Source organism: Sinocyclocheilus rhinocerous, unplaced genomic scaffold, assembly GCF_001515625.1.
Source record: "Sinocyclocheilus rhinocerous isolate Xijiao unplaced genomic scaffold, SAMN03320098_v1.1 scaffold1143, whole genome shotgun sequence".
In the NCBI taxonomy this organism is placed as follows: domain Eukaryota; kingdom Metazoa; phylum Chordata; class Actinopteri; order Cypriniformes; family Cyprinidae; genus Sinocyclocheilus; species Sinocyclocheilus rhinocerous.
The window spans coordinates 274,064-300,163 of record NW_015638978.1 but is presented as its reverse complement, the minus strand read 5'-3'; the positions used below and the strand labels follow the sequence as shown (position 1 = coordinate 300,163).

Sequence of the window (26,100 nt, the reverse complement as noted above, 5' to 3'; positions counted from 1 at the left end):
TAGTTTGATTGCTTTTATGCTTGAATAGCTGCCAGAGAAGCGACCTTGGTGTTTTTCCTGACTTTAGAAGGAAAGCCTTTTTCCTTTTTTGTCAGGAAGGACTGTTTGTGTTTGGATTGAAAGGTTGTGTTATGGTTCTTTTGAAAATCACTGTGTAAAATAACTGCCCCTACCCTTGACTGTGCCACAGCTTCGTAATGATACCCATTAAGCCCTTGAGTTCAGGACACGGCCACTGATCTGTCTTTTTGACTGCATGTGGGTGTCTTTGAAAGTTGTGGATGGGAATATGCAAATCAAAGCAACATCACAGCATCAGACCTCTTACATGGGGAATTTCAAGCAAGAGTTTGTACATTACACAACCTCATAAGGTCATACAGCCACTCACTTTGAATCACTTCCAGTTGATCTTAAGGAAGTCCTGTGCAATTTGAATAAAATGTTGACAAAGTAATGGGGTTGAGGCTTGCAGTCTAATTCTGCGGTCACATTTATTGTAGTTCAGAAAATTGCAATACTATGAAGCCCTTAAAGGGACATAGTGATGGAAAAAATATGAAGTGGGAGGAAAATGTTCAATGCGTTTGTGGTGTTTCGCAAAATGTTGTGTTCGTCTGAGAAACTTTGCGTTCACTCGCAAAACCTTTTGTGAATAAGCACTACATTTCTTGGGGAAATGCAAAACATTTGTGAGAGAACGCAAAAGTATTGAAAAAAAAAAATTTCCTCCCATCTCAATTTTTTTCATCTCCATGTCTCTTTAGGGGCTTTTTTTAGTAAAAATCCACATGATCGGGAATTTTGTGAGGGCAAAACATTTTCCCAGGCAGATTTCGCATCAGGTTCAGATGGTCAGATGGGTTCAGATGGGCAAATTCACCACTTTGACTAACAGAAAGCTGCTTGGTTTGAAAGTGACTTATTTACAACAGACAATGGACCTTTTTTCAGATGAAATTTTGTTGGAATTAGGCTAGTGTAACTCACATTACCAGTTAAAATCAGCACAGAAGATACCAAAGTCTCGAGTTTACCTTGCTACCACCTGACTAGCCATCCTGAGCCATGGCAGTAACATCTTCTTATAAATGGTGTGCATAAAATCTCTTTTTACCATAGGCAATTCCCTTATGCAATACATTACAGCTACAAACAACCTTCAAAACGAGCCGATATAAAAACTGTATTGTTTATCCATGAGGGGTTCCCAGCTATCAACCATTTGTCATGATAACTGTCACCTCGCCAAATGACAAAACGCGGAAAATGACGCTTTATTGCAAACAAAGGCTTTACAACCTCAGCATGAAAGGAATTTGTTGCAATTCGGGGCTATTGCCCTTCATATGAGCACACACAAATGTTTCATTAGACTGGCTGAATGATGTTAATTGTGAGGAAAAGAAAAGAAAATCAAACCACCTGCTAGGCAGGTTAACTAGCTAATGTGCTTGTTAGCATAAAATAGTTTTGATCTCATTCACAGCTTGAGAGAGATAGATCCTGATGGATGCATCTGAATAATGTGTTTTCTCCTCTATGTGATAAAGGACTTCATCCTGAAAGTATGTACTGTAATTCCACATGCCCTGGAGAATAAATGCAGTCACAATTACAGTGCGTCTTGAATTACTAGTACACAGCAGGTTTTGTGGAAGGCTGAGAGAGTGTTTTCACGTCGTGTATTTGCTCAGTAATCAGAAACGAATCTTAACGACCTGCATAATGGCCTGCCAAGAGCCCCTGCTTTCAACCTGTGTGGACACCTCCCTCCTCAGCAATTATTGATTTGATGAAATACAATACATCTAGAGCCTTAATCAGAAGCTATTGTTGCCCACCTAAGCTTTACACATTTAACAAGATCACCAATTTTTTGAACTTGCTCCTTGTGTTCAGACTTGTGAGTATAAGACTTTATTTTAAACCTCTGATTTGAACACGACGTTCCGACCTTCAGAATCGCACCGTGTACGCCCGCCTTTAGTAAATCAGTTCTTTTGAACTCTTTGATTTACTTAATGGTTTCAACTTAATTTGTTTGCATCATGACTCAAAAATCTTTCTAGATATTTGCTATGACATTTTTACATGCCTTGTTTTCATAAATAAATACTAATTATTTTTACCTCTACTAATTAAAGTGGTAAAATTTCATTATATGGTCTGTTGATTTAACTTTTTTTTATTCGTTTAGTGTATTTTACTTCTTGCATTTAATAATTTAGTTGCAAAATTATATATATATAATATTTTATTAATTTATTTATCACATGACTGTGTGAGTCAATGAATCTTTCATTCAACTGAATTAATTTTGTTTAATGCCACTGATTCATGTAGGAATTACCCAGCTGACTGACTTTGAATTATTCACTCAACTGATTCATTCAGGAATAAAACACCACTACTGTGTGTTGCTTGTAGATGCTCAACTATTAATTCAACTGTGCCTTTTTTTTTTGCTTTGTTTAACTTTTTTGTCGGAGCAAAAATAGCAAATATCTGGCGTTGTTGTGTCTAAAATGTACATTACTTAATATTAAATTGTTTACATTCATAAAAGATTTCTCATTTGCTTACAAAGAGAAAGGATCATGGCTGGTGAATTAATCTGAGTTACAACTACAAAATAACAGTTCCAATGCTGTCATGATACTGCAGGGGTGTGGATTAGCTCTTATCATTCCTCTCATTGCGCTAGTCTCAGTTTTTGTTGTGTCCTGAGCATGAGTGCTTAGAGGCCAAGAGCCTGAAGCATATTCATTAGTGTCATTTTCCTGTTTTGTTGTATGTCATGTTCATGTGTGCCCAATAATATTTGTGTATGTTTTTGTGTAAAACGGCAGATGTAAAGGCTTTGGTGAAGCGAGGCCACCGCCTCAACACATCTGCAGTCTCATGGGCTCTCTGGTCCTTTGCTTTGGTCCCTATCATCCCGTTCTCCGCTTTGTCTCAGAGAAACAATGAGCTCCAATAGGACACAGATGAATGGAGAGAATAGCTCTAGCAGTGCACAAACAAAACCCAGAGCCAGCTGCAATTTCTTTATAGACAATGAAGTTCATCCCCACCATGGCACAGAGCTGCTGAGATGTGTGCAGTACTGTAGGAACCATCAGTGACAACCATAATAAGCTATTTATTTATTTATCCTTGTCGCCTGCAAGAACTAATTAGAATTTAATTAAAGGATAAAGATAATGTGTCTGTATTTGGGTGCACTGAGAGCTCCGTTGCGAAGACAGCACCCCTAGACTTTGTCTGTACAAACGTGGACTGAATTTGAAGTGAGTTGAACTGAATGTGAACTGGATGTAAATTGGGCAACGCCACACTGTTCACCAGTGCAAACTCTCTCTTTGTCTCTCTAGACATGGGACACGTTGTGCCGGGGAGGTGGCGGCAGCAGCAAACAATGGCGTCTGTGGAGTGGGTGTGGCCTACAATGCCAAAATCGGAGGTAAGTGAAGAATCCGATTGATAGGCGGTTAGAAATTAGCATATGGTAATAAGATCAATCAAATAGGTCACGCATTAAAACTATCCAAGCATTCTCTCATTTCCTGCCCTTTGTGCATTTAATGGCTCATGTCATCATGCTGCTATGGACTAATCTCAAACGCTTTATCTTTTAATTATAAAACACATCCATTAAGGTGAATATCTCAGAAATATCTTGGCTATTTCAGTCACATTGAGTACATTCAGGGCCAGACATCGCTGCAGGCACACACAAATTCCATATCTCTTATTTTAATAGTCTTTGTAGGAAAATATTTCTCCATCTAGATGAGGGTGATTAAGGTAGAGGGCATTGCCTGAGTGTGTACAGGTGCATCTCAATAAATTAGAATGTCGTGGAAAAGTTCATTTATTTCAGTAATTCAACTCAAATTGTGAAACTCGTGTATTAAATAAATTCAATGCACACAGACTGAAGTAGTATTTTGTTGAGATAGTGAATTGGTGGGTTTTTGTTAAATGTGAGCCAAAATCATCACAATTAAAAGAACCAAAGACTTAAACTACTTCAGTCTGTGTGCATTGAATTTATTTAATACACGAGTTTCACAATTTGAGTTGAATTACTGAAATAAATGAACTTTTCCACGTCATTCTAATTTATTGACATGCATCTGTATCTTTGTAATAAGAGGATATGTCTGTTCGTGTGTGTGTGTGTCTAAAGACAGCAGATGTTGCTGATCTAATTGGCCACTGGGTCGTGTGTGTGTGAGGGGTGCTTTAAGTGTCTGAATCCTGTTGCTAGGATTATTATTAATCAAACAAATGGCCACAGAATCATTCTTATTAATTAGATTCTTTAAAATTCTGTCAACTTCATCAAAAGGAATATTTTCCAGATTTTATTTTAACATTTTGCAATGACTATATATACGACGGCGTTTTAGTCCTACGTTAAAAAATAAAAATAAAAAAATTACGAGATTAAAGTCGTCATATTTTGAGAAAAAAGTCCAAAATTATGAGAATAAAGTCATAGCAATACGAGAATAAATTCAAAATATTTTGAGAGTAAAGTCAAAATTACGAGAATTAAGTTGTAGCAATTACGAGATTAAAGTTATAATATTTTGAGAGTATAGTCCGGATTGGGAGCGCCGGGATTAATTCCGGTGGCCTGGCAACTGATTTGAATATATGTGGGTTTATTAGCAAAAATCATACCATGTGTCATATACTTGCAGGGACAGTATGCTTGGAAATAATATTTCACATCTTCGAATGCATTCATTATTTGTATTGCGCCAGCCACCCAATAATAGCAGTAAGCTTTGCAAGTCATCTACAAGTTTCACAAACCATGTTCCTGTGATAGGTTAATGATATGAAAATTTGACGGGATTGGTTACATGTTTGTAATGGTCAGAAACGGGCTGTTTCAGATTGCAGTCTTGAGATTGTCTTTGGTACACTGCAGTTTGCTCAGCAATGGTGTTGACTGATGAATTTGCATATAATTTGTCTTTAAGCATATTAAAAACACTTATTGGTCTAAATCCTTCTCCATATAGTTTTATATTTAACATCGAATATGTTCTGGATGGCTGTGCATTTGTCTTCATGCAGCATTTTTACTTTCAGTGGCAGTAGAAAATTTTGTGCTGGAATCTTTTGCATCTTCTTTTAGGGGCAGGCAATATACCAGTTAACATAATTAACCGAAATTATTTTATTATTAATTTAATTAATTAATAGAAATTTGTCAACCGGTAGATATTTTGATTTTAAGCCATTTCTGAGCGCACGCATGAAGACAGTGCTTATAGTCATTTTTGTCATTAGTTTCTTATTCTTATTTCATCGCTGACTGTTTGCTTGTCTTCAGTGAGCTTGAGTTTTTTTGTGATGTTGACACTGGTGACAAGAATTATGACATTTCTAATGGTATCAAAAATTTTGATGTCATAAAGACCTTATTTAAAGCAAAAATAACTATATCGTGATATGTATCGTTACCATGACGTGATATAAGATTTTGGTCAAACCGTCCACCCCTCCCTTCATTAATTGTTTTTCCATTATCCCCTCCAAATGTCCATCGGGCTTACAGACAGTACATTTTCACAAAACCGATTTTTCCTGTCTCTCTGGTATCTTCATTAATGCTCTTTCTATCCGCCTCTGTTCTGCATGCAGGTGTGCGGATGTTGGACGGAGAGGTAACAGATGTTGTGGAGGCTCAGTCTCTGAGCTTGAACTCCCAACACATCCACATTTACAGCGCCAGCTGGGGCCCAGAGGATGATGGGAAGACAGTGGATGGCCCTGCCAAACTGGCCAAAGAAGCTTTCCTGCAGGGGGTTACTGAGGTCAGTATAGACTGGAAGAGATTTTACCACTGGAGGTCTCCGTACTGTTGGTTGCTGGTAGGCGCTAAATCACTAGACATGTCTACAAATCACTCATGTCACTGAAACTCTCATTGAAAATGAATGACTTCCAGTCACAGTGTCTCCTCAAGTCAGTGTTAGTGTGATTGCTCACGTCAGGTCATCCGAGCAGATTTTAGATCAGCTAAATGTGTCACAGCTGCCATCAACTCCCATCAGCACCTCTGCTAGAGGAACCGAGCTGGACAGGGTGAGCTGTAGAAGATGTCATCGCCTGTTTAAATGCATTTACGGAGAGGGAATTGAGAAGGATGTGCGCTTTGACAAACACAGGATTACAGAGAATACTATATTTAGGGAGATTACTGTGATCTTGGCAGGAGATGAGCATTTGTTTTCTGTTTTCGTTTTTGGTATGTTAAATCTTTCTTGTGTGGCACACATACGCTTATCCCTTGTGATTTTATACCTTGATAGAGTTTCAGCACTCGCACATCGCACTATGAATATGAAAATCAGTTTGTTTTTATCCATGATTCAAAAATTAGACTGTCTTGTTCCTTTCACCTATTTCTTTTTTCTTTTTTTAAATGTTTTAATCTCATCAGTGCTGAATATATTTGATCAAAAAGGCAGTATAAATAGTAATATTGTGAAATATATTTAATTTAAAGAAAAAGTAATAAACAATAATAAATATATATTTTTATTTATATTTATAGAAAATAAATTAAAATAAATGATTTTCTATTTTATTTTCAAATATAATTTATTCCTGTGATGGCGAAGCTGAATTTTCAGCATCATTACTCCAGTCTTCAGTGTCACACGATCCTTCAGAAATCATTCTAATATGCTGATTTAGTGCTCAAGAAACATTTCTTATTATTATGTTGAAAACAGTTCAAATAGAAATCTTTTGTAACATTCTAAATGTCTTTACTGTCAGTTTTGATTAATTTAATGTGTCTTTGCTGTATAAAAGTATTAATTCCTTTAAAAAAAATCCGTGAGAACCCCAAACATTTGAGCAGTAGTGTATGCACAGTTATGGATATAAACAAACCTCTAAACTTAAGCGGGTAAGTCATCATGCACCATTTGTACTACAGACATGAATGATGCTTCAAATCGTGTGGCTTACTGAGGAGAGGCTATTACTGAGTGTTATTACTTTTCTAAGAAATCAGACTTGCGATTTTTGCCCGGGGGAATGATAATACAAGTGAAAAAACACAATTGAAAGAGGAACTTGTAAAAATCTAGTCTTTTCTACACACATCTTGTTTGTTCATTTCAGCACTCTTTTTATTCCACTTTCTTTTATAAACCTTCTGCCATCAAGTATTTTAAACCATATGCTCACAACTTCTCCTCAGACAGAATGTCACAGCAGCATTGAAAATTTGTTGAAAATTCAACAAAATTCGTCCCTCTTCACCCCCATGAGTGTGTTGACGCATTCTAACAGCCATGTAGGAATCTTGCGTTATCTTCGTAATAATTTAGTAAAATATCATTAATGGAATTAAATTCAAACCACCTGCTTTCACCTCACACTGCAGAAATTATGAGATTTGTCACAGTGAGAAAAGAGCATGTAATGTTTGACAGGCAAAGGATCTGACCTTTTTAGGATGGCTGCCTGCTGCGAGTGCCACTTCTGCTTCATCCTGAACGTGTCCTTGGCAGGGTTGGGGAGTAACGGAATACATGTAACGGCGTTACGTAATCAGGATACAAAAATCTAGTAACTGTAATCCGTTACAGTTACATCAAAAAACAAAGTATTCAGATTACAGTTACATTTTGTAAAAAGTGGGAATACTATCAGGATTACATTTATTTCATTTAAAATTAAATGAGTATTTTGACAACGCTATATATTTAGCGCTGCATAGTTCCTGGTTCTGTTGACACACGTTGACTCACGTGAGCCGCCTGCTGTGCGGAAAATGAGCCTGAAAATGTAGAAATTAACACGAGAGTCCCCACACCCGGGATCAGTCAATGAAATAAAGATATAGCATTTCACATGCATTTCGATATGTAGACTTATTTTAAAATAGACTAATATGTATATGATGTAAATTTTTTAATGTTGTGTATAAAGTATATTTATTTTTACTTGTACATGTTAAAGAAATAAGAAAAATAAAACTGTAATACTAAACTGTATAGCCACTAGATGTCTGCATAGCCTTTTATATAAATATATGGGCTGTAATATCTAGATGGTGAAACAAGACACGATTTTTAATAGTTTCAAATAGTTTTTACTCGTTTTAATTTTAAAGTCGTAGTTAAATAAAAGTACTTAGATATTGCTTTTCTGACTTATTCACATATGTAACGAAGTAATCCAAAAGTAATCAGATTACATTACTTTTATATTGTGGTACTTGGATTACGTTACTGAATACTTTTTTAATGAAGTAATTTGTAACTGTAACGGAATACATTTTAAAAGTAACCCTCCCAACCCTGGTCCTTGGTAATCGCAGACATGCTTTTGTCAGCGTTACAAAAAGATTCAATCTTTTGTCTTGTCTGGGTGAATAATGGCACTTTGATACAGCCGTGCAGAATGAGTTTGACTGCTGTTAATTTTGGTGGGATTTAAAACTAATTTCTCCCTCTAGTAATTTACTCAAATTACGCATCGCATAAACATCTGCCTCAGCGGTGCGACTCTCGCTTTTTGTCTCTTCGCACTTTATCCCTTTAGCTCTTTATCCCCACTTTTATCATTCCTAGAATTGTGCCTCTAAATATTTTAAACCAGATTGCGGCATTTCAAACAAACAAACAAACCGTTTATGGCCACAATAATCCTGAGTCAGTCAGCTGTGAATATTACCCATATAGACAGCATAAGATAGAACAGAAACTTTCATCAAATTCTGCCGACTTGCTTGACTGCAGCGAGAGAGGAGACTAATATATGAGAAAAGAAACGTGGCGCTTTGTCAGCTGTCCAGCCAGTATTGCTAAAGCATTAAATACAGCAGATTTCAGAGGTCACGGTATTAGTTTGAAATTAATCATGACAGCCATAATTGGCTTGTTCAATTGAATTTTTGTGGGCTATTGTAATAGAGATGAGGCCTGTGCACACAGACATTAATGGACACTACACAGATGTTTGATTCATAAATACATTTGTCTCACACAGCCAGACGTTTGATTTGCATAAAGACTATCAGCAGCTAATCCTGGCAAAGAATCACCCACTTGTATTTTTTAAAGATTTGATGCCACAGACCTCACAAATCCCATGATTAGTTCTACCTCAGAACGTTTGTATCAGCCCAGCAACTTGTAAACATCAGTTTGTTTCCAGGAGGAATAAACCTTTGCGTCAAGTCTCAAAAGGCCAGCCAATCAGTTTGGAACAGGCAATTTTTAATTAGTACTTGCCAATTATGTGAACGGACTGTAGGATGAGACTATAAATACATTAGACAACTGGTGTCTATGTTTATTGACATTATTGTTCAAATGTTTGGGGTCTTTTTCTCTTTTTTTTTTTGAGCAGCAATTTAGCATATTAGAATGATTTCTGAAGGATCATGTGACACTGAAGACTGGAGTAATGATGCTGAAAATTCTGCTTAACCATCACAGGAGTAAATTACATCTTAAAACATATTCAAATAGAAAATAGTTATTTTAAATTGTAATAATGTTATACAATATTTATGTTTCAGCATAAGAGATTTTAAAAAGCATAAAAACATACACACCCCAAAATTTGAATGGTAGTGAAAAGTACTTTGTAAGGAGTAATTGACCAGGTTGTATGCATCTGTTCTAGGGTCGAGGTGGACTGGGCTCTATCTTCGTGTGGGCATCGGGTAACGGAGGGCGAGAGCGGGACAGCTGTAACTGTGACGGATACACCAACAGTATCTACACACTCTCCATCAGCAGCACCACACAGTATGGCAATGTGCCGTGGTACAGTGAGGCCTGTTCCTCCACCCTCGCCACCACCTATAGCAGTGGAAACCTCAACGAGAAACAGATTGTACGTTCATATGAGCAAACAAACCTCCATACCTGTTTAGCATAGTCACAAATGTTATACATATATAATACATAAAATGAATATATAAAAATATATATATTCAAATAATTATTTTTTTAAGTATACATTTAAAAGAAATTAATACTTATATTCAACAAGGAACTTTCTATTCATTAAAGAATCTGCATCACAGAAGGATCATGTGACACTGAAAACTGGGGTAATGGCTGCCAAAATTCAGTTTTGCCATCAAAGGAATAAATTACCTATTAAAATAGAAAGTAATTCTTTTAAATTGTAATCATATTTCACAATATCACAGTTTTTACTGTGTTTTACTGTTTTCAAATAAATGCAGCCTTGGAGAACATTGTAAAATCTTACAGACCCCACATTTTTGAACAGTAGTGTGTGTATAACTAAATATATACACAATATATTCTCTGAAAACAGTTAATTCCTTATGCAGTTTTACTTTTCAAGTAAAATTATCTGGTTGTAAAGATGTTTGGATATTTTTACTGTAAAACCAGGCAAAACACTGAGTAGAAAAAGGTTTTTTTACAGTGTAGATATTTTTCAGTTATCTATGCAAATGCTTACAAAAGCCTTCAGATGTGTTTATTATCAGAAACACATACACACACTCTTCTACAACCATGTCTCATTAAAGGCACCAGAAATAGAATGAATTCACGTTTCAGCATTGCAGCATTTACACGTTAACAGCACACAGACATCATGCCCCCACACAAAACACTGCCGTTCTCAGTTGTAAGCAGAACTGTAAATGTCAGAGCAAACAGCCCGTGTGTGCCAAATTTTCTGCATGGTTTAAATGGCCACGTCACGACTGTACACGGGGAAAGTGAGTGATGGAGTGCCGCCTCATTCAGCGTGCTGTGAAGATGAAGTGTCAGGCGGTGAAATGATTTCCACATCTGCCGCTGTGATTTCCTGTGTGCTATATGAAAAAGAGCTTTCTGAACGTGATGCCCTAAGGAGGCAAAAAAAAAATCAGTTTAGAGCAGCGTCTGAAAACTTCCCAATCACAGGTGCTGCTGCTGCATGCCATACACATCTGCTTCTCTGCCCCGGCGTTTCCTCCGAGAGTGGAAATGAGAAAAAGGTGTTTGAGAAAGCTAAGAGAGAAGGAGCATAGAAATTAGACCAAGTGAAAGAGAGCAAAAGACATAGATGCAGCAATTTTTGAATACCAAACATGCTGCATTGCAGTTTTTTTAAATCTTATTTGCAAGTTTTACCCTCGTTTTCAGTTACATACCTTCATTTTATCAGCATAAGCTGTATTTGAGAGTGCATGAGCAGGCGTTTTAATTAGGGCAAGCTAATTAGGCCAAAAGACGTCTATAAAAAGAAGATGCCCTTCACAAGTTCTAAAAGTCATTACATTGGATCATCTTGATGAGCATCTGGGCTATTAGTTTGCACTGTGGCTGTGTTTCTAACAGAATTCAGAAGAAGTCGTTTTAGAAAAATCTGTCAATTACGCACACTCGTGGTTTTGAAGAATTTTCTAGTCATTCTTTTCTGTATAATTAAAGTGAATGAGGACTGGGGCTGTGAAGCACCATAAAAGTGGCCCATACAGCTTATGTAATATTTAAGTCTTCTGAGGTCATATGATAGCAGTTGTGTAAGTCAATATTCACTAAAAATGTTGTTGTCCGTCTTAGATCTCATTGACGCTTTCATGATTCATGAATGTTTTGTTCACTGGAATTGGAATGATACTGTTCAGTCATTGATTCATTCATTGATCTATGATTCATGAACAATTTGTTCACTAAAATTGAAATGATCTGGTTGGGTTATTGATTCAGTGACCTGAGTCATTGATTCATGATTCATTAATGATTTGTTCACTGGAATTGGAATGTTCTTATTGAGACATTGATTCAAAGATCAGATTCATTGACTCATGATTCATGAATGATTTGTTCACGGGAACTGGAATGATACGGTAGTTGCTTCAACAGTCTAATTCAGAGAAAGTAACTCAAAACATGATATGTTTTGGATATTTTTAATGTAAAACATTCTAAAATCATTGCACTATTCCCAACATTCCTTAATTTTATATAGTTAGCAAAAATGTCTAGCTAGCTAGATATTCAAACTGATAACTTGTGAGTCTTTTTGACTAGTTGAATTTGGTTCACTCAAATTCACACTCACATTGAGGGGAAAATATGATTTCTTGTGCTGTGGGTAGTTACGTGAACTGTGAATCTCTGATGCGCTCATTCCTGTGAAAGTGGTTTCAGACTCGCCAGGCAAATCTATCTTTGCCAGCTCATTGCAAGTTCATCCAAGATGTTTCGGACGGCTTTAGAGTGTTTGTTTGCTTGATGTCAAGTCTGTCCCAGTATGTGTGACTGCGATATCTCCCCCTCTCCCTCTTCGGAGACCCCCTGTTCCATTAGGATGACAAAGGCAATAACAGATTCAATTTAAAAATGGACGCAATCTTGCCGACAGCAGTGGGGTGGGATTTTGAGTATGTATGTGTCTGTATGTGTTTAAATCAGACTGAACGGATAGAGACAAATAAAACAAAAGGGAAAGTGTGTGTGGGTGTCTGGCAGGCACTCACCTGTGTACGCTCTGATGGATCTGTAGCCTCGGGCTGGACGTCCTCTCATCCTGACCGTTGTCAATCCCGCAGGCATGTCGCCGTGTCTCCTGTGGCGTGATTAAAACACCAAACCCTCATGTGTGGGGTGCCAGCTTATTAAGTCTCCCAAGCTGTCACACATCTCATCACAGAAGCTGCAGTGAATGAGGTTTTTCTTCCCTCTCGGACTCATATTCTTGTCAGGCAATTTGACAGGCGCCTTTGGCTGACAGACACCCTCACATCTTATATATAGCTACAACCAATGTCCTTCCAATAGCTGACCAGTAACACATCTGACCTTTCCATATATGTGTTTTCATCTGTGCAGGTGACAACGGACCTGAGGAAGAAGTGTACAGACTCGCACACGGGCACGTCTGCCTCGGCTCCCCTGGCCGCTGGAATCATCGCTCTGGCTCTGGAGGCCAAGTGAGTGATGACAACAATGACACCTGTCTCTACGGACAGACATAGACACACACGCTCTACGCACTCCTGTCCATCATTCCCCCTCATTGGTTAGACTTCATTAGCCCTCTGACACACTCTGACATCGCCTTGACATTGCTCATCCAAAAAAATGAAGGAGAGATTGAGAGAAACGGGTGATGACTGCCAGTCAACACTCCTCGTGCGGGGGACGATTGACCCCATGGCCCCTATACAACATCAAGTCATCATGCTCGATTAAAAGCTCCTGCAGAGTATTTTATCCTGTATGCTGTGAGGAGGTAATAAGACATGGAAATCACGTCTCACACAAGCATCAGGTTTCTTTGTCTTTTGTGTGTGTGGCGGAGTCACGGGGCTCCTGGTTCACACACAGTGTTTGTGCATGTGTGAGTTCAGCCCCTGCTGTTCAGGGTCGTTAGCCCCGCTGGTGCCGGCTTTGATCGTGCTTGCCCCCACAATGAAAGAGACTGGGACGTTTTTGGAGGCATTTTTTTTATAAGGACCTCAATCTCTGTTGTCTTTCTGTCATAACTCTGCTCTTTTTCATCGGTTGGGTGTCTTTGTGATGTTGTGCTGTAGGTGACTTTGAACGTCTGGGTGTAAGAGAGACAGTCATGCTCATTTTCCACTGAAATGTGTGCTTGTGCAGGAGCCGGTGCTTGGACAGGGGATCTGTGAACCTCTCTCAGAACTACCCTGTGATTTAAAATCAAATCATAATTAACCTGTATTGTAAAATCACATCTATATTATCTAAAATAACATTTATTTATTTATATATATATATATATATATATATATACACACAGACAGATATATATGTATTTTCTATCCATCTATATATATTTGCAAGTCTCTTATGCTCACCAAGGCTGCATTAATTTAATCAATAATACAGTAAAAACAGTAATATTGTGACATATTTTTAGGATTCTTTGATATGTATGGATAGGTCAAAATAACTATTTTTTTTAAATAGAAATCTTTTGTAACATTATGTATTTGCTGTCACTTTTGATCAGTCTGATAATTTAATGTTTCCTTGCTGAATAAAATACAAATTTCTTTCAAAACAAAAAAAACTTGCTGACCCCAAACGTTTGATATATTTACTTTTATTTATATAGACATATTTACTTTATTTATATAGACATAAACATATTTATTATGTTACAGTTTTTCTGTATTACAGTTATTCTGGATTTTTCTGTATATTAGGGCTGTCAGTTTAACGCGTTAACTTAATTAGTTATGAAAAAATAACGCGATTAAAATATTTTAACGCAGTTAACGCACTGGCCCCGCCCCCAGACCTGTACATCATCTACATTCCATACAGTTGCCCGTTGACAAATATGATGCAGGGCAACAACTCCATAAAAGCAGTTATGCACTAAAATTCAAGATATTGCGGCAAAAAATGCCCTTGTATCATATTTATATCATATGATAAGTGATATCACACGAGGAGCGAGAGCAATATAACACGAGTGCTGTTTTTGTCACGAAGAACACGAGTGCAAATGTGATTTGAGACAGTCATGCTCATTTTCCACTGAAATGTGTGCTTGTGCAGGAGCCGGTGCTTGGACAGGGGATCTGTGAACCTCTCTCAGAACTACCCTGTGATTTAAAATCAAATCATAATTAACCTGTATTGTAAAATCACATCTATATTATATAAAATAACATTTATTTATTACATTTTAGACATGTATAAACTATATTTATAAATGTATAAAGTTTAATTAGCGAAATTGATTAAAAACCCGTTATATATATATATATTTATTTATATATATATATATATATATATATATACACACAGACAGATTATATATATATATATATATATATATATATTTATTAGGGCTGTCGGTTTAACTTAATTAATTAGTTATGAAAAAATAACGCGATTAAAATATTTTAACGCAGTTAACGCACTGGCCCCGCCCCCAGACCTGTACATCATCTACATTCCATACAGTTGCCCGTTGACAAATATGATGCAGGGCAACAACTCCATAAAAGCAGTTATGCACTAAAATTCAAGATATTGCGGCAAAAAATGCCCTTGTATCATATTTATATCATATGATAAGTGATATCACACGAGGAGCGAGAGCAATATAACACGAGTGCTGTTTTTGTCACGAAGAACACGAGTGCAAATGTGATTTTATACAACAGTTCAGTAAATAAGAAGTTAATATTGTGCTATATTTTAAACACAACATTGTGTGTTTTTGTTCAATTTTGCCAAAGAAAATATTACCTATAAAGCCACAGCAGAACTGTTGTGCATCTCCACGCAACACTTTCTGAATGAATCCTCGTATTGAACGAATAGTGTGAATCAATGATTCAATAGTCTGTTCATAAAGTGAACCGTTTACTTCATTCCTGAATGAATCAGCCGTTTGAACGAATCGACTCATAAAGACATTTACTGCCGCCTGCTGGTAGTGTTAGTTTCTTCTTTAGAGTATCATTTCATTTATTTAAAAATAAATAAACATTAAGGGATAGTTCACCATAAATAAATAAATTCTGTCATCATTTACTCACCCTCATGTTTTTTCAAACCTGAATTACTTGGTTACAAACTTTGTTTAAATGGTAACAAAGCTGTGTTGGTCACCAATGACTTTCATTGCATGAACAAAAAAATACTGAGATGTTTCTCAAATTATCATCTTGTTCCATACTTACTGTTAGGCCGTTGTAGCCTTAAACATTTAACACAATAATAGCTTTAAATGATCTGTTGTGGGTATTTTTACCCTGTAATTAATTAGATTAAAAATCTTAATCGACTGACAGCATACATATATATATATATATATATATATCTAAAAAATGATATATTAAATATATAATAAAGGAAAATACGTTTCTGAAATAGCTATGCAGAGACAGGATTGTCCGCCATCTGAATGCATGTCTCAGTGCTTCTATTGTAATTTATTGATTATAATAGGAGTGATCCAGTGCTGTTTTGCATAAGTGTAGCCATACTGTTTTTGTTATGAAATCTTTAAGTGGGGAGGACATTATTCCACCCCCTGTCCATTAATAGATTCCTGGTTTGAGTCCAGCCTGTTTAAAGGCTCTGGCATGTTTTCCAGCACTGGCACCTCATCTATATAAAAGGATATCTGTTATCTGTGCAAGTCTTGCCATGTACGACATGAGAATTTCAGTAGTCGTATATCTATTAATCACCATATGTAAATCTCTACATCTGTGCTGTGGCTTTAGGTTCATTAATTGTGCATGTGGCATTATGAATATACATGCTAAGTCATTTATTGTGAGGTCAAAAATATTGAAAGCTTATGAAATGGATCCCCTTCTTCATAAATCACCCTGAAAAATATATGGACGTCAGAGCAAGATATTTTTCATACTGTTCCACGGCGTACATTTACGCTAAATCCATCTCATTTGGGTGGAAATGGCTTGTCATGCACGTATTTTCAGCAATGCTTTATGTCCAATATCAGGCGTGGTTTGCCCTGAAATATCCCGCTGAGAAATAATAGGGCTTTCCAACCTTGGACGTGGGTTCCACAAGTCCCAAAAGCCACTTGTTTCTGCCATGTAGAGCAACAGCCGACAAAACTAATAAGCTTGAGTCGTGAACCAAGGAAATACAGTTATAAATTTAATCTGATATTGCTGTGTTTTCAGGGAATAAAATTTTGGGTCTTCATTTGAAAAAAAAAAAGGCCTCGTCGGCTGTGTAATTACAAAATGATGCATGGCCCCCAGGATGGAATATTTCCATTTGCAATTTTCTGTGACTCGGGTGAAAGAAAAGCTTTAATTATGTGTCTTTCAAAAAGACATCCTGTCACATCCAAGAGGATAATTATGTGCAAATTATCATTTGAATATGAAAATAAATCTGTGGCCCTGCTGCAATGTAATACTCTTATCACTTTTCATTTTTCGTATGACAACCAGCATGAACCTGACCTGGAGAGACATGCTGCATCTCGTCGTAAGAACCTCACATCCCGCCCACCTAATAACCAACGACTGGAGGACTAATGGCGTGGGGCGATTAGGTAAATGATGGTTCACGTAACCAATCAGAGAGCTACATTTATTTATAAATCAATAGACATGTCTGACCTTGTTAGTCTTCCATCTGTCTCTCTCTATGTGGCAGTGAGCCATTCTTACGGCTATGGTCTGCTGGATGCTAGTGCCATGGTCGCTTTGGCCCGGAACTGGAGCAGCGTGGGGCTGCAGCACAAATGTGTCATTAATATGCTGACCGAGCCCAGGTAAGGACGGTCAAACACCTCATGCAGCACAGGCGATACATCAGTACACCAGATAGCTAATGCCTGCTATCTGAGGAGCCAGAGGTCACCATTTAAGGACAGGCAATGAGACACATGAAGTTGACAGCAAAACTACGTTTCATCATTTAGTTGCTGAGTGTAATTTTAGATTCTTCTCTGTTGTAGGGACATAAGAAACCACCTGGTCTTCAGCAGAAGTGTAGAGGCCTGCTCTGGGCAGCTGGACTTTGTGAGCTCTTTGGAGCATGTGCAAGCCAAACTCACCTTCTCATATAACCACAGAGGAAACCTGGCTGTTCACCTCATCAGCCCACTGGGAACTCGCTCCACACTGCTGGCTCCACGGTATTTTTTTTCAATCTTATTGACCCCAAACTTTTGAACGGAAGTGTATAATCGATGCATGTACAGACTCTAAATGAAATCAGCTCTCAGAGCATACATCTGATGTCCAAGAAAACACAATTATGCACTTGTCTGGCCACATACAAACACAATTCACCCCATTATTGTTATAAAACATAATTATTTGGATTGTAAATTCAACTCAATTAATTTTATCATCGTATTCAATCTTGTTTAAGCTTCTCAGATAGACGGACATGTATAGAGATATCTTTCTCTTGTGTTTGTCTTTAGGCCTCAGGATAACTCAGCCGAAGGGTTCAACGACTGGGCATTCATGACCACTCACTCCTGGGACGAGGACCCTCGGGGAGAATGGACGCTGGAGATTGAGAATGTGGCTGGACTTAATGATTATGGTACTGCAATAAGCTTTTCCTTAATCAGTGTTTTGTCTAGATTTTCAGTGCAAACATCTAAGCATCCTTTAAAGGGGTCATATAATGCTACATGCACTTTTACAAGTAGTTTGAACTGAAATGTGTGTTGGCAGTGTGTGTACACAACCACCCTAAAATGATAAAAATCCACCCAGTGGTTTTTTGTTGATCTACTAAAATCTTTACCCCTTTCTCAAATCGAGCAGATTTCAGATGCCTGTCTGTGTGACGTCACACAGACAGGCCCCTCCCATGATAGTTTGATTGACAGTAGCGTTTCAGCACAGACTGGACTGGCGTCTTACCTTAGACCCGCCCTGAGTGAGCTGTCATCAGTCCGCCATTGTTTCACCGCTGGAGCAGTTGTAGACAAGAATGACTCCTAAGCGATTGAGGTCTTTTGTTGTTGGATGTAATAATGAACATAGCAGTCGTCGTTTACTCCCGACATCTGAGCCGCTGAAGACGCAGTGGATTATGTTTGTTTTTGAAGGGAATGTGCCCCCAATCTACATAAATGCATCTATGTTCGCGCAAATCAGTCGTGATCCAGCCTCATCTACAGAAGAAATTAGTGTAAGGTTTTTTTAACGAATCTTTGCAAATCGCCTTTCCTAATAATGTGCTAATTAGCAAGTTTCACAATGAATGCGCTAAAGTAAACAGTCTCTCTGAGAGCAGCTCGGAAGAGAGGGGCGGAGTCAGCAGAGCTCATTAACATTTAAAGGAAAATGCTACAAATCTGCATGCTCTGAAAAGAGCTGTTTTTGACAGGGTAAAAAAGGTGTTTTTTACACTACCATTGAGAAATTTTAACCAAACTACGTTACAGACTTTTCATTAAGACCCTAAAGAATCATATCAACTTGTGGAAAATGGGCATCCTATGACCCCTTTAAAACAAGATAAATTTACTTGAAAAAAGGGAAATGGTTGGGAAGATAAAAGACATTTCAGAGAATAAATCTTGAATCAAGTTTATTTTTCTTGTCCCACTTGCAAATTGTTTTTTCTTGTTTTTTATTTCTCTCTAAATTTTGTTTGATTTATGCTTGAAACAAGAAAAGAAATAATTTGCCAGTGGGATTAGAAAAGGTAAACTTAATTCAAGATATATTCTAGTCTAAATATCTTACATAAATTGCTTCTCAAGTGTATTTATCTTGTTTTAAGGATGTTTAGGAAATGTTACAGCAAAACAAGATGAAAAATACTGATTAAGAAAATCATTTTGTGTGCTGTGTGAATGCCATTTGTGTTTTTGCTGATCATCAAAGCATTTAATCGATTCAGCATTTCAAAGCATCAAAGATCATTTAAAGTTCAGTGTCGTTTCCACAGGCGTTCTTTCACAGTTCACCCTCATCTTATACGGCACCGGCTCCAGTGCCACAGATCCGTCCATTTCCGATTACACCCGGCCTTCAAACAACAGCTGCAAAACCTTTGACACCCAGCAGATCTGCATCGGTAAGACACACACACATACACACACCTTGGACCAAAGGGCATACAAATAAACACACACAACCCTTAACAGACAAGCTTTTAAAGGTGATGACATTCATGACCAGAAGAAAATATTGACACATTCAATAATTCCCATAGCAAAACCTCTCTGTCATATAGAAATTTTCATATGTCTCAGTATGACTACCCATTGTGCTTATGAATATTAATATATGTTTATGCAGTATAAATATTGCTAAACACTGGAGAGTGATGCCAGAGAGGTTTAAATTAGATAAACTGTGCATTATTAATGAAGTAGAAAAGTTTTTAAATCCTGAGCCTCTCCTTGATGAGAGGTCGTACCTTTCCAAACTTCAGAGGGCAGTAAAAAAAACTTAATTTGTTAATCAAATGCTCAAGTTTATTATTCATAGTTGCTATAGAGACTTTATGATGGATTTCTCCATCATGGCCCCATATTGTGCCTGCAGTACTGCAGATTGCTCAAGGACAAACTTTGCTGAAAAGTTATTTCACTCATTTTTCATATGGTGTTCTTGAATTGTTACTCTAGGCAGTACTGAATTTTACTAGGTGAATAATTTGTCCTATTTGGACCAGAAAATGAGAGAAAACATGAAATGACCTTATTACCTTTAATAAATGTACCTATGGTCCTATTCCAGAAACATTCTCCTGGCAATTGTGCAAATGCAAACGTGAATGCTTAGCTCGTGTATTGAATGTGTGCAGACTTTAGCACATACTTAATGTGTGTTCTTGTGCTACTTTGGTGGCAACAAATCACAGTACCAAAGGGTGCAAAATAAATACCTTCAAATGTCTGTGCCTTTGTTTTTGACTGGGTACCTAGCTATAAAGATGTTGATAGTTTAACTACCTTTTCCACAATGACAGTAGTTCAGCAGACAGGTTATGCTAATACAGTGAACTTAACAGTGTTCAACAGTGAACAGTACTTTTGCACTTTCAAATAGTTGTATCTCAGCCAAATATTGTCATATCCTAACAAACCATACATCAATGGAAAGCTTATTTATTCATGCTTATGACTGGTTTTGTGGTCCATGGTCACATATATTTATTTATATATATAGCCACAGTAGCTGGCATGGCCTAAGTTATAAATAAAAAAAATTATTACCTATTTCATTAACTAATGTTAACAAATGTAAAGTGTTGCCAAAAATGTTTATTTCCATATTCACTTTCATCCCAACCTTTGAAACAACGTTTCTTCTGCTGACAAAAAGCAGTGCTGCATGCGCAGGGAAAACTAATAACAACTAATAATATCATGACATGACTACATCTGTTTCTCTCAAAATTGTCACATTATGAATGTTAAATGTGTTTCAAATGCCATTTCATGTTTGTTAAAGATTCGTAACATCTGCGACTAAACGTTCTTCCGATGTCTGTTTTCCAGAATGCAGCACGGGTTTCTCGCTTTTCTTGCAAGGCTGTGTGAAGTCCTGCCCTCCCGGCTTCAGCTCTGGGCTGCAGGTGCTCAACTTGTCGTTGGACAGCTGGGTGGAGCATTCTACTGTACAGGCGTGCCTGTCCTGCCACCCGGCCTGCCTGACATGCTTCGGGTCCGGGGAGAACGAATGTCTTTTCTGTCCCCCCCACAGTCACTTGGTGGTCACTTCTTGTTTGCAGCAGAACCAGCGAAAATGGCCCAGCATTCCCGTGCTCCAGCACGAGGTGGACCCAAACTCAGATAAATCCTTGCACGATCCCGGCCTATCCTCGAGATTGCCGGCACTGGTGGCGGTGCTCAGCTGTGCCTTCATCCTGGCCACTTTCGCAGCTGTTTTTGTGCTGCTTCAGCTGCACTCCGGAGCAGCCAGTGCCCCGTTCTGCCGGAGGACCAAACTGCCGGTGATGGAAACGGGTGGAGGGGGAATACGAGTGGGCTTCGGGTTCGGACTCGGCCGGGGGAAAGTGTCATACCGGGGGATCCCCACTGTGTGGGGGGATGAGGATGCAGCGGGAGGGATGAACTCTGAGTCCGACAGCGAAGAGCTGGAGTATCACAGCGAAAAGACTGCTTTTATACGGACTCAGAGCGCTCTTTAGCACCACATATAGGGTTTTTTTTACATCTGTCTTCCTTGTACTGGGACACAGAACTAGTCTGCACTACAGACTTATAGATCCACTGCGAAGTTTGTGTGTGTGAGAGAGAGAGAATGCCATATATGAGCTATAATGGTGTAACTGCAGTTTGACAAGGATGACCCTAACACGATTAAACCCAGGACATCTCCGCTGCACTGAATGATTCCCTTTATTTTCACCTTTATTTGTCTTAATGGTCTAGCTCTAATGCCCTGAGATTTGAACCACTAAACAGGATCAATACCGTGTGTGTGTGCCAGCTGAGCACGTAGATGTGTTTGTTGTGCGAGTGCAGCGTTTGAGTAACTTTGAGTGACTTTGTAACACAAAAAAAAGGGCTGTAGTTTTTTTCCAGTCAACTTTTATTAAAAGTTTGGACTGTTTTATGCACAAAACTTCTTGCACTTCTGTAACTTCCATTTCTTCCGTTGCCATTATATCCTTCATCATTTGTGCGATAAGTCCTTACACCCTGACAATAAAGTCTGCGTTCTGCTCTCTCTGCTAGTCAAAGGCAGCTCCGGGACATTTCCACTGATTCGATCAGGGATGATTTAACTGTGCATAATTTCTGTTGCATCAGAGATGTTGCAACAGCATCAGCAAAGTGAACCATAACAGCATGGAATTAGATAACACGCAAACCTCTGCCTACGAAGAGCCTCCGGCACGGATTCAGAACAGTGGGAATCACAGACAAACAAGCGATCGAAATGCTGAACTGAAACGCAGAGATCTTATCTGTCAGTCAAGCTAGATCCAGCACCGTCTTAGATTGATTTGTGAGCTCTACATCAGACATATCTTGATAAACATCACATTTATGATTTTTTTTGTTACATCATAAAAGTTTTATCCTAACATTTGACTTTACTGTAGTTTTTAAGATCATTTGGGTTTGTTTTGTCTGTTCTATCTCTCAGCTAATTAGCATGTACCTTCACAAATGGCTCAGTGAGTATCTATTATGGGTTTTCAATAGCAGTGTTTGAACAAAAAGGAAACTTTGTCCCAGAGGTTATTTTATTGATTTTCCCATCGGAGTTTGACTTCAAAACTTGTCTGTACTAACACAAAGGAGCCTCAAGAGGAAATGTGTCATATATTTCCCAAAAGGTCAGTGTCAACGCTGAGACATGAATTCAGCTCCTATTTGTGGAGCTCTGGTTGGGTCGGGTTTTTTTTATAATCATGTGACATTTGAGTGCTACAGAGATACAATGGCACTATAAACCATACAGTTCAACTGATCCAAAAAGCTAGTATACTGCCTACATAGGTAGCTACCTTCTAAGGCAGCATGCTAACCGAAAGAGGAGCTCACAAATAATAGATTTGGAGAGCCCTTCATAGGCAGCCACAAAGGCAACTCAACTCAGAATTAATTTAAATAGAATTGACTATAGCATGCTGCTAAGCTAATGATGCAATACTCTAATAAGAATAAAAATACTAAAAATTGGGTAAAATAGTTTATATTTATTTTTATATATTTATCATCCATACTTAGAATAAATAACTCAATATAATTAATTACCTTACTGTTTAAATGTTTTATATATATATATATATTACTGTATTCAAAAAAATTCTTTCAAAAACATTCCAAAATCTTACCAACCCGAAACAGTTCAATCTTATTTTATATTAAACTACTTAACTCTATTGAACTATTTATTAATTACATTTAATTATTATCCATAATATGTCAGTATATCTTCTGTATTACCAAAGGTGTCATCACTTTGTGCTTGAACCACTACAGAATCAATCTTCCATGGATGAATTTTTCCACTAAGCTTGTCGCAATGCATTTTGGGATTAGTTTATACATGCTGAATGCTGGCTTAGAGTGATGTATCTTAGAAGGCAGCATGATGTTGCTACCTACCTTTTGGATCACCGAAACATGTCTATGATGCCTTAAAATGCGGTCTCATTAGATGTATGCCATTCTGAGCTATATCAGACACAATGAGCGTGATTCGCTAGAACACATCTTTCAGCATTGCATTAAAGCATTTAACAGTTTTGTTGCTGCTGCCAATACTGCAGTCATTAAATTAATTACAAACATCTGTTGCATTCGTCTTTATTTAATGATATTTAAAAGTACTTGGAAATCTGTTGAAATGTTTGGTTTTTTTTATTGATGCCAATTTGCCATAATTCACATGGAGATACGCACCATCTGTCTAAATTAATAACGCACACATTATGCACTTCGCTACACGAGGATCATCAATATTTCACATGCACTTCATAGGACGGCAAACTTTCCATGTTTCCATGACGGCAAAGGAAAACTTACACGGACTGTGTTTCGTTCCAGCTCCCAGAAGAGGGAGGAGAGAACTAGTTTATGGAAATGGCACATTTAAAATGCTTTCCATAATTAGTTCAGCTAGGAGGAACGGGATCTCATATTCAGCGCTGGAAGCTTCTGCCTATTTGGCATGATAAGTGAGACTGATGCTGCTACATACATACTAATTGAGCAATAAGACAGAAATATGGATAGTCCAGCTACTCATGTTGTTTCTCATCTTCACTGCTCTTCTAAGGGAATATTGGAAATATTTTTCGCTCGTGCTCAGCTCACTCCCATTGATTTGCCATACGACCGGCAATGTTACAAGCGTGTCTTTGACTAATAGTACAAGAATCAGTGCTGCTGTCAATTTGCACTGTCGTATTTTTACTTCAAGTGCTGTGAAAATCTGCTGAGCGCACCTTATTATCCTCCTTAGATGTTCCACAATTGTTTCATAGGTTTTATCAGCCTCGTTAATGGGTAGAAGGAGAGGTGCAGATCTTCAGTTCCTGCGAGACTTCAGTTTCTGTTCTTCTAAAATGATTCTATTAGGCTGAATTTTGTGTGATGTAATGCGTTTGTCGTGTTCTTTGAGGAAAGGCACAACATGCTCTATGGAGGTAAAAAAAGAAAACGTTGCCGACATTCAGAACGAGTAGGTGGTGCCAGATAGTTTGAACTAAAGCTTGACTTGCATCTGAAGCAAATATAAGGAATTTCAGAGCTGGTGTGAGGATGCTTCTATGCTGTCGAGTGACAAGTGCAGCTTAATTTTGCAATAAGCATATTGTTTATTCACTCACAAATATGCTTTGATCTTATTTCAGTGAAAATTCTGTTTCAAACTGGTTTTAAATCTTGTAGAACACACAAGATGTTGTGAACAATGTTCACGCTTCTCTTTACTATAGAATGAATACAAGAGCCGTCAAGCTTTAAAAATAAAGCGTTATAAAACTGCTTCATGTGACTCGTGTGCTGTCATCTGAAACCATGTCATATTTGTGTAAGAGACAAAAGGGAATTTTAAAGGGCCATTCACACCAAAGACGATGCCCCAGCACTGTAAGTCGCTTTGGATAAAAGCGTCTGCTAAATGCATACATGTAAATGTAATCAATTTCAGAAACATTTTTTCCCAGCTTATGAATGACAAAAACATTGACAGCCAATCAGAATCCACCCAGCTCAAGCATTTAAAGTGGCAGATGACAAAACTGCAGCATGTGTTTATAATAAGCAGGCCGTTACTGTGCGTTTGTGCATACGCTATAAAGTTAGTTGTTGGTGCGAACGGTCTTTAATCTCAGTTCACGGCAGATGAGTCATATGAACTACTTCCTGGGGCTTTCTGGTCATTTTCAAAGCTTTACAGCCCATTTGTTCATTGTATGGGAAAAGTGCAGCTTGGACATTTTGCAGAGCTTCTCATTTTGCGCTCCACCTGGCAAAGAAAGTCATATGGGTTTGAACAACATAAGAGCGAGTATAAATGACAGCATTTTCATTTCTGTCTCAACTAATCCCTCAAAAACGTCTCCATCTCTATCAGCGCCTCTGTCATCTTATTAAAGTCCTCAGCGGTGAGATTGAGTTTTATTGCCGTCTCAGCCCTCAGACTTATTAAGAAGAATGGCCTCTTTCTCAAATGCCTGGGCTCAGGGAGCTAGCCGCCCTTTTAGCACACAAACCCGTCTGCTGTGGAAGAAACCAAATCTGGTCTCAGCGGAGCGTGAAAGGGCATCTAAAAAAAAAAAAACCATACAAGAAAAAAGGCCAGTCTGACTGCAGTAGACCTGTCAGCACTGTGAGAGCACAGCGGTATTTCCAGTTCTCTCCAAAGGCTGTCTGGTAAATCAGTACCCGATATCCCGGCTATCACAGAGGGTGTTCATATAAAAAGCAGCATTTCTTGTGAGCTTTTAAGTGAACTCAATTTTTCACACCCCACGCCTCTCCCTGGAGCCACATTAAATGCAGACAACTCCCTACTGCCCCCTATCTGCAGTCCAGAGCACAACAACAAAGCTTCAAGACATCAGACAACAATGGAAAAAAGCCAATTATGATGCAAAATGTGCACAACCACCAAGAATTTCAATC

General features: G+C 38.0%; 1 protein-coding gene across 3 annotated transcripts in view; it reads left to right on the top strand.

Moving 5' to 3' along the window:
- Positions 1-23,106, top strand: part of LOC107750721 (furin-1-like) — a 108,832-nt gene extending 85,726 nt beyond the window's left edge. For all 3 annotated transcript variants that reach the window (XM_016566238.1, XM_016566237.1, XM_016566236.1), the window contains 10 exons: positions 3,378-3,466; positions 5,668-5,840; positions 9,679-9,891; positions 12,861-12,961; positions 16,955-17,058; positions 17,163-17,280; positions 17,467-17,646; positions 17,941-18,065; positions 19,428-19,556; positions 20,989-23,106. In XM_016566238.1, the coding sequence (XP_016421724.1) occupies positions 3,378-3,466; positions 5,668-5,840; positions 9,679-9,891; positions 12,861-12,961; positions 16,955-17,058; positions 17,163-17,280; positions 17,467-17,646; positions 17,941-18,065; positions 19,428-19,556; positions 20,989-21,641 (1,885 nt within the window). In that variant the 3' untranslated portion in view covers positions 21,642-23,106. The remainder of the gene's footprint in view (positions 1-3,377; positions 3,467-5,667; positions 5,841-9,678; positions 9,892-12,860; positions 12,962-16,954; positions 17,059-17,162; positions 17,281-17,466; positions 17,647-17,940; positions 18,066-19,427; positions 19,557-20,988) is intronic.
- The last annotated feature ends 2,994 nt before the right edge of the window (positions 23,107-26,100 follow it).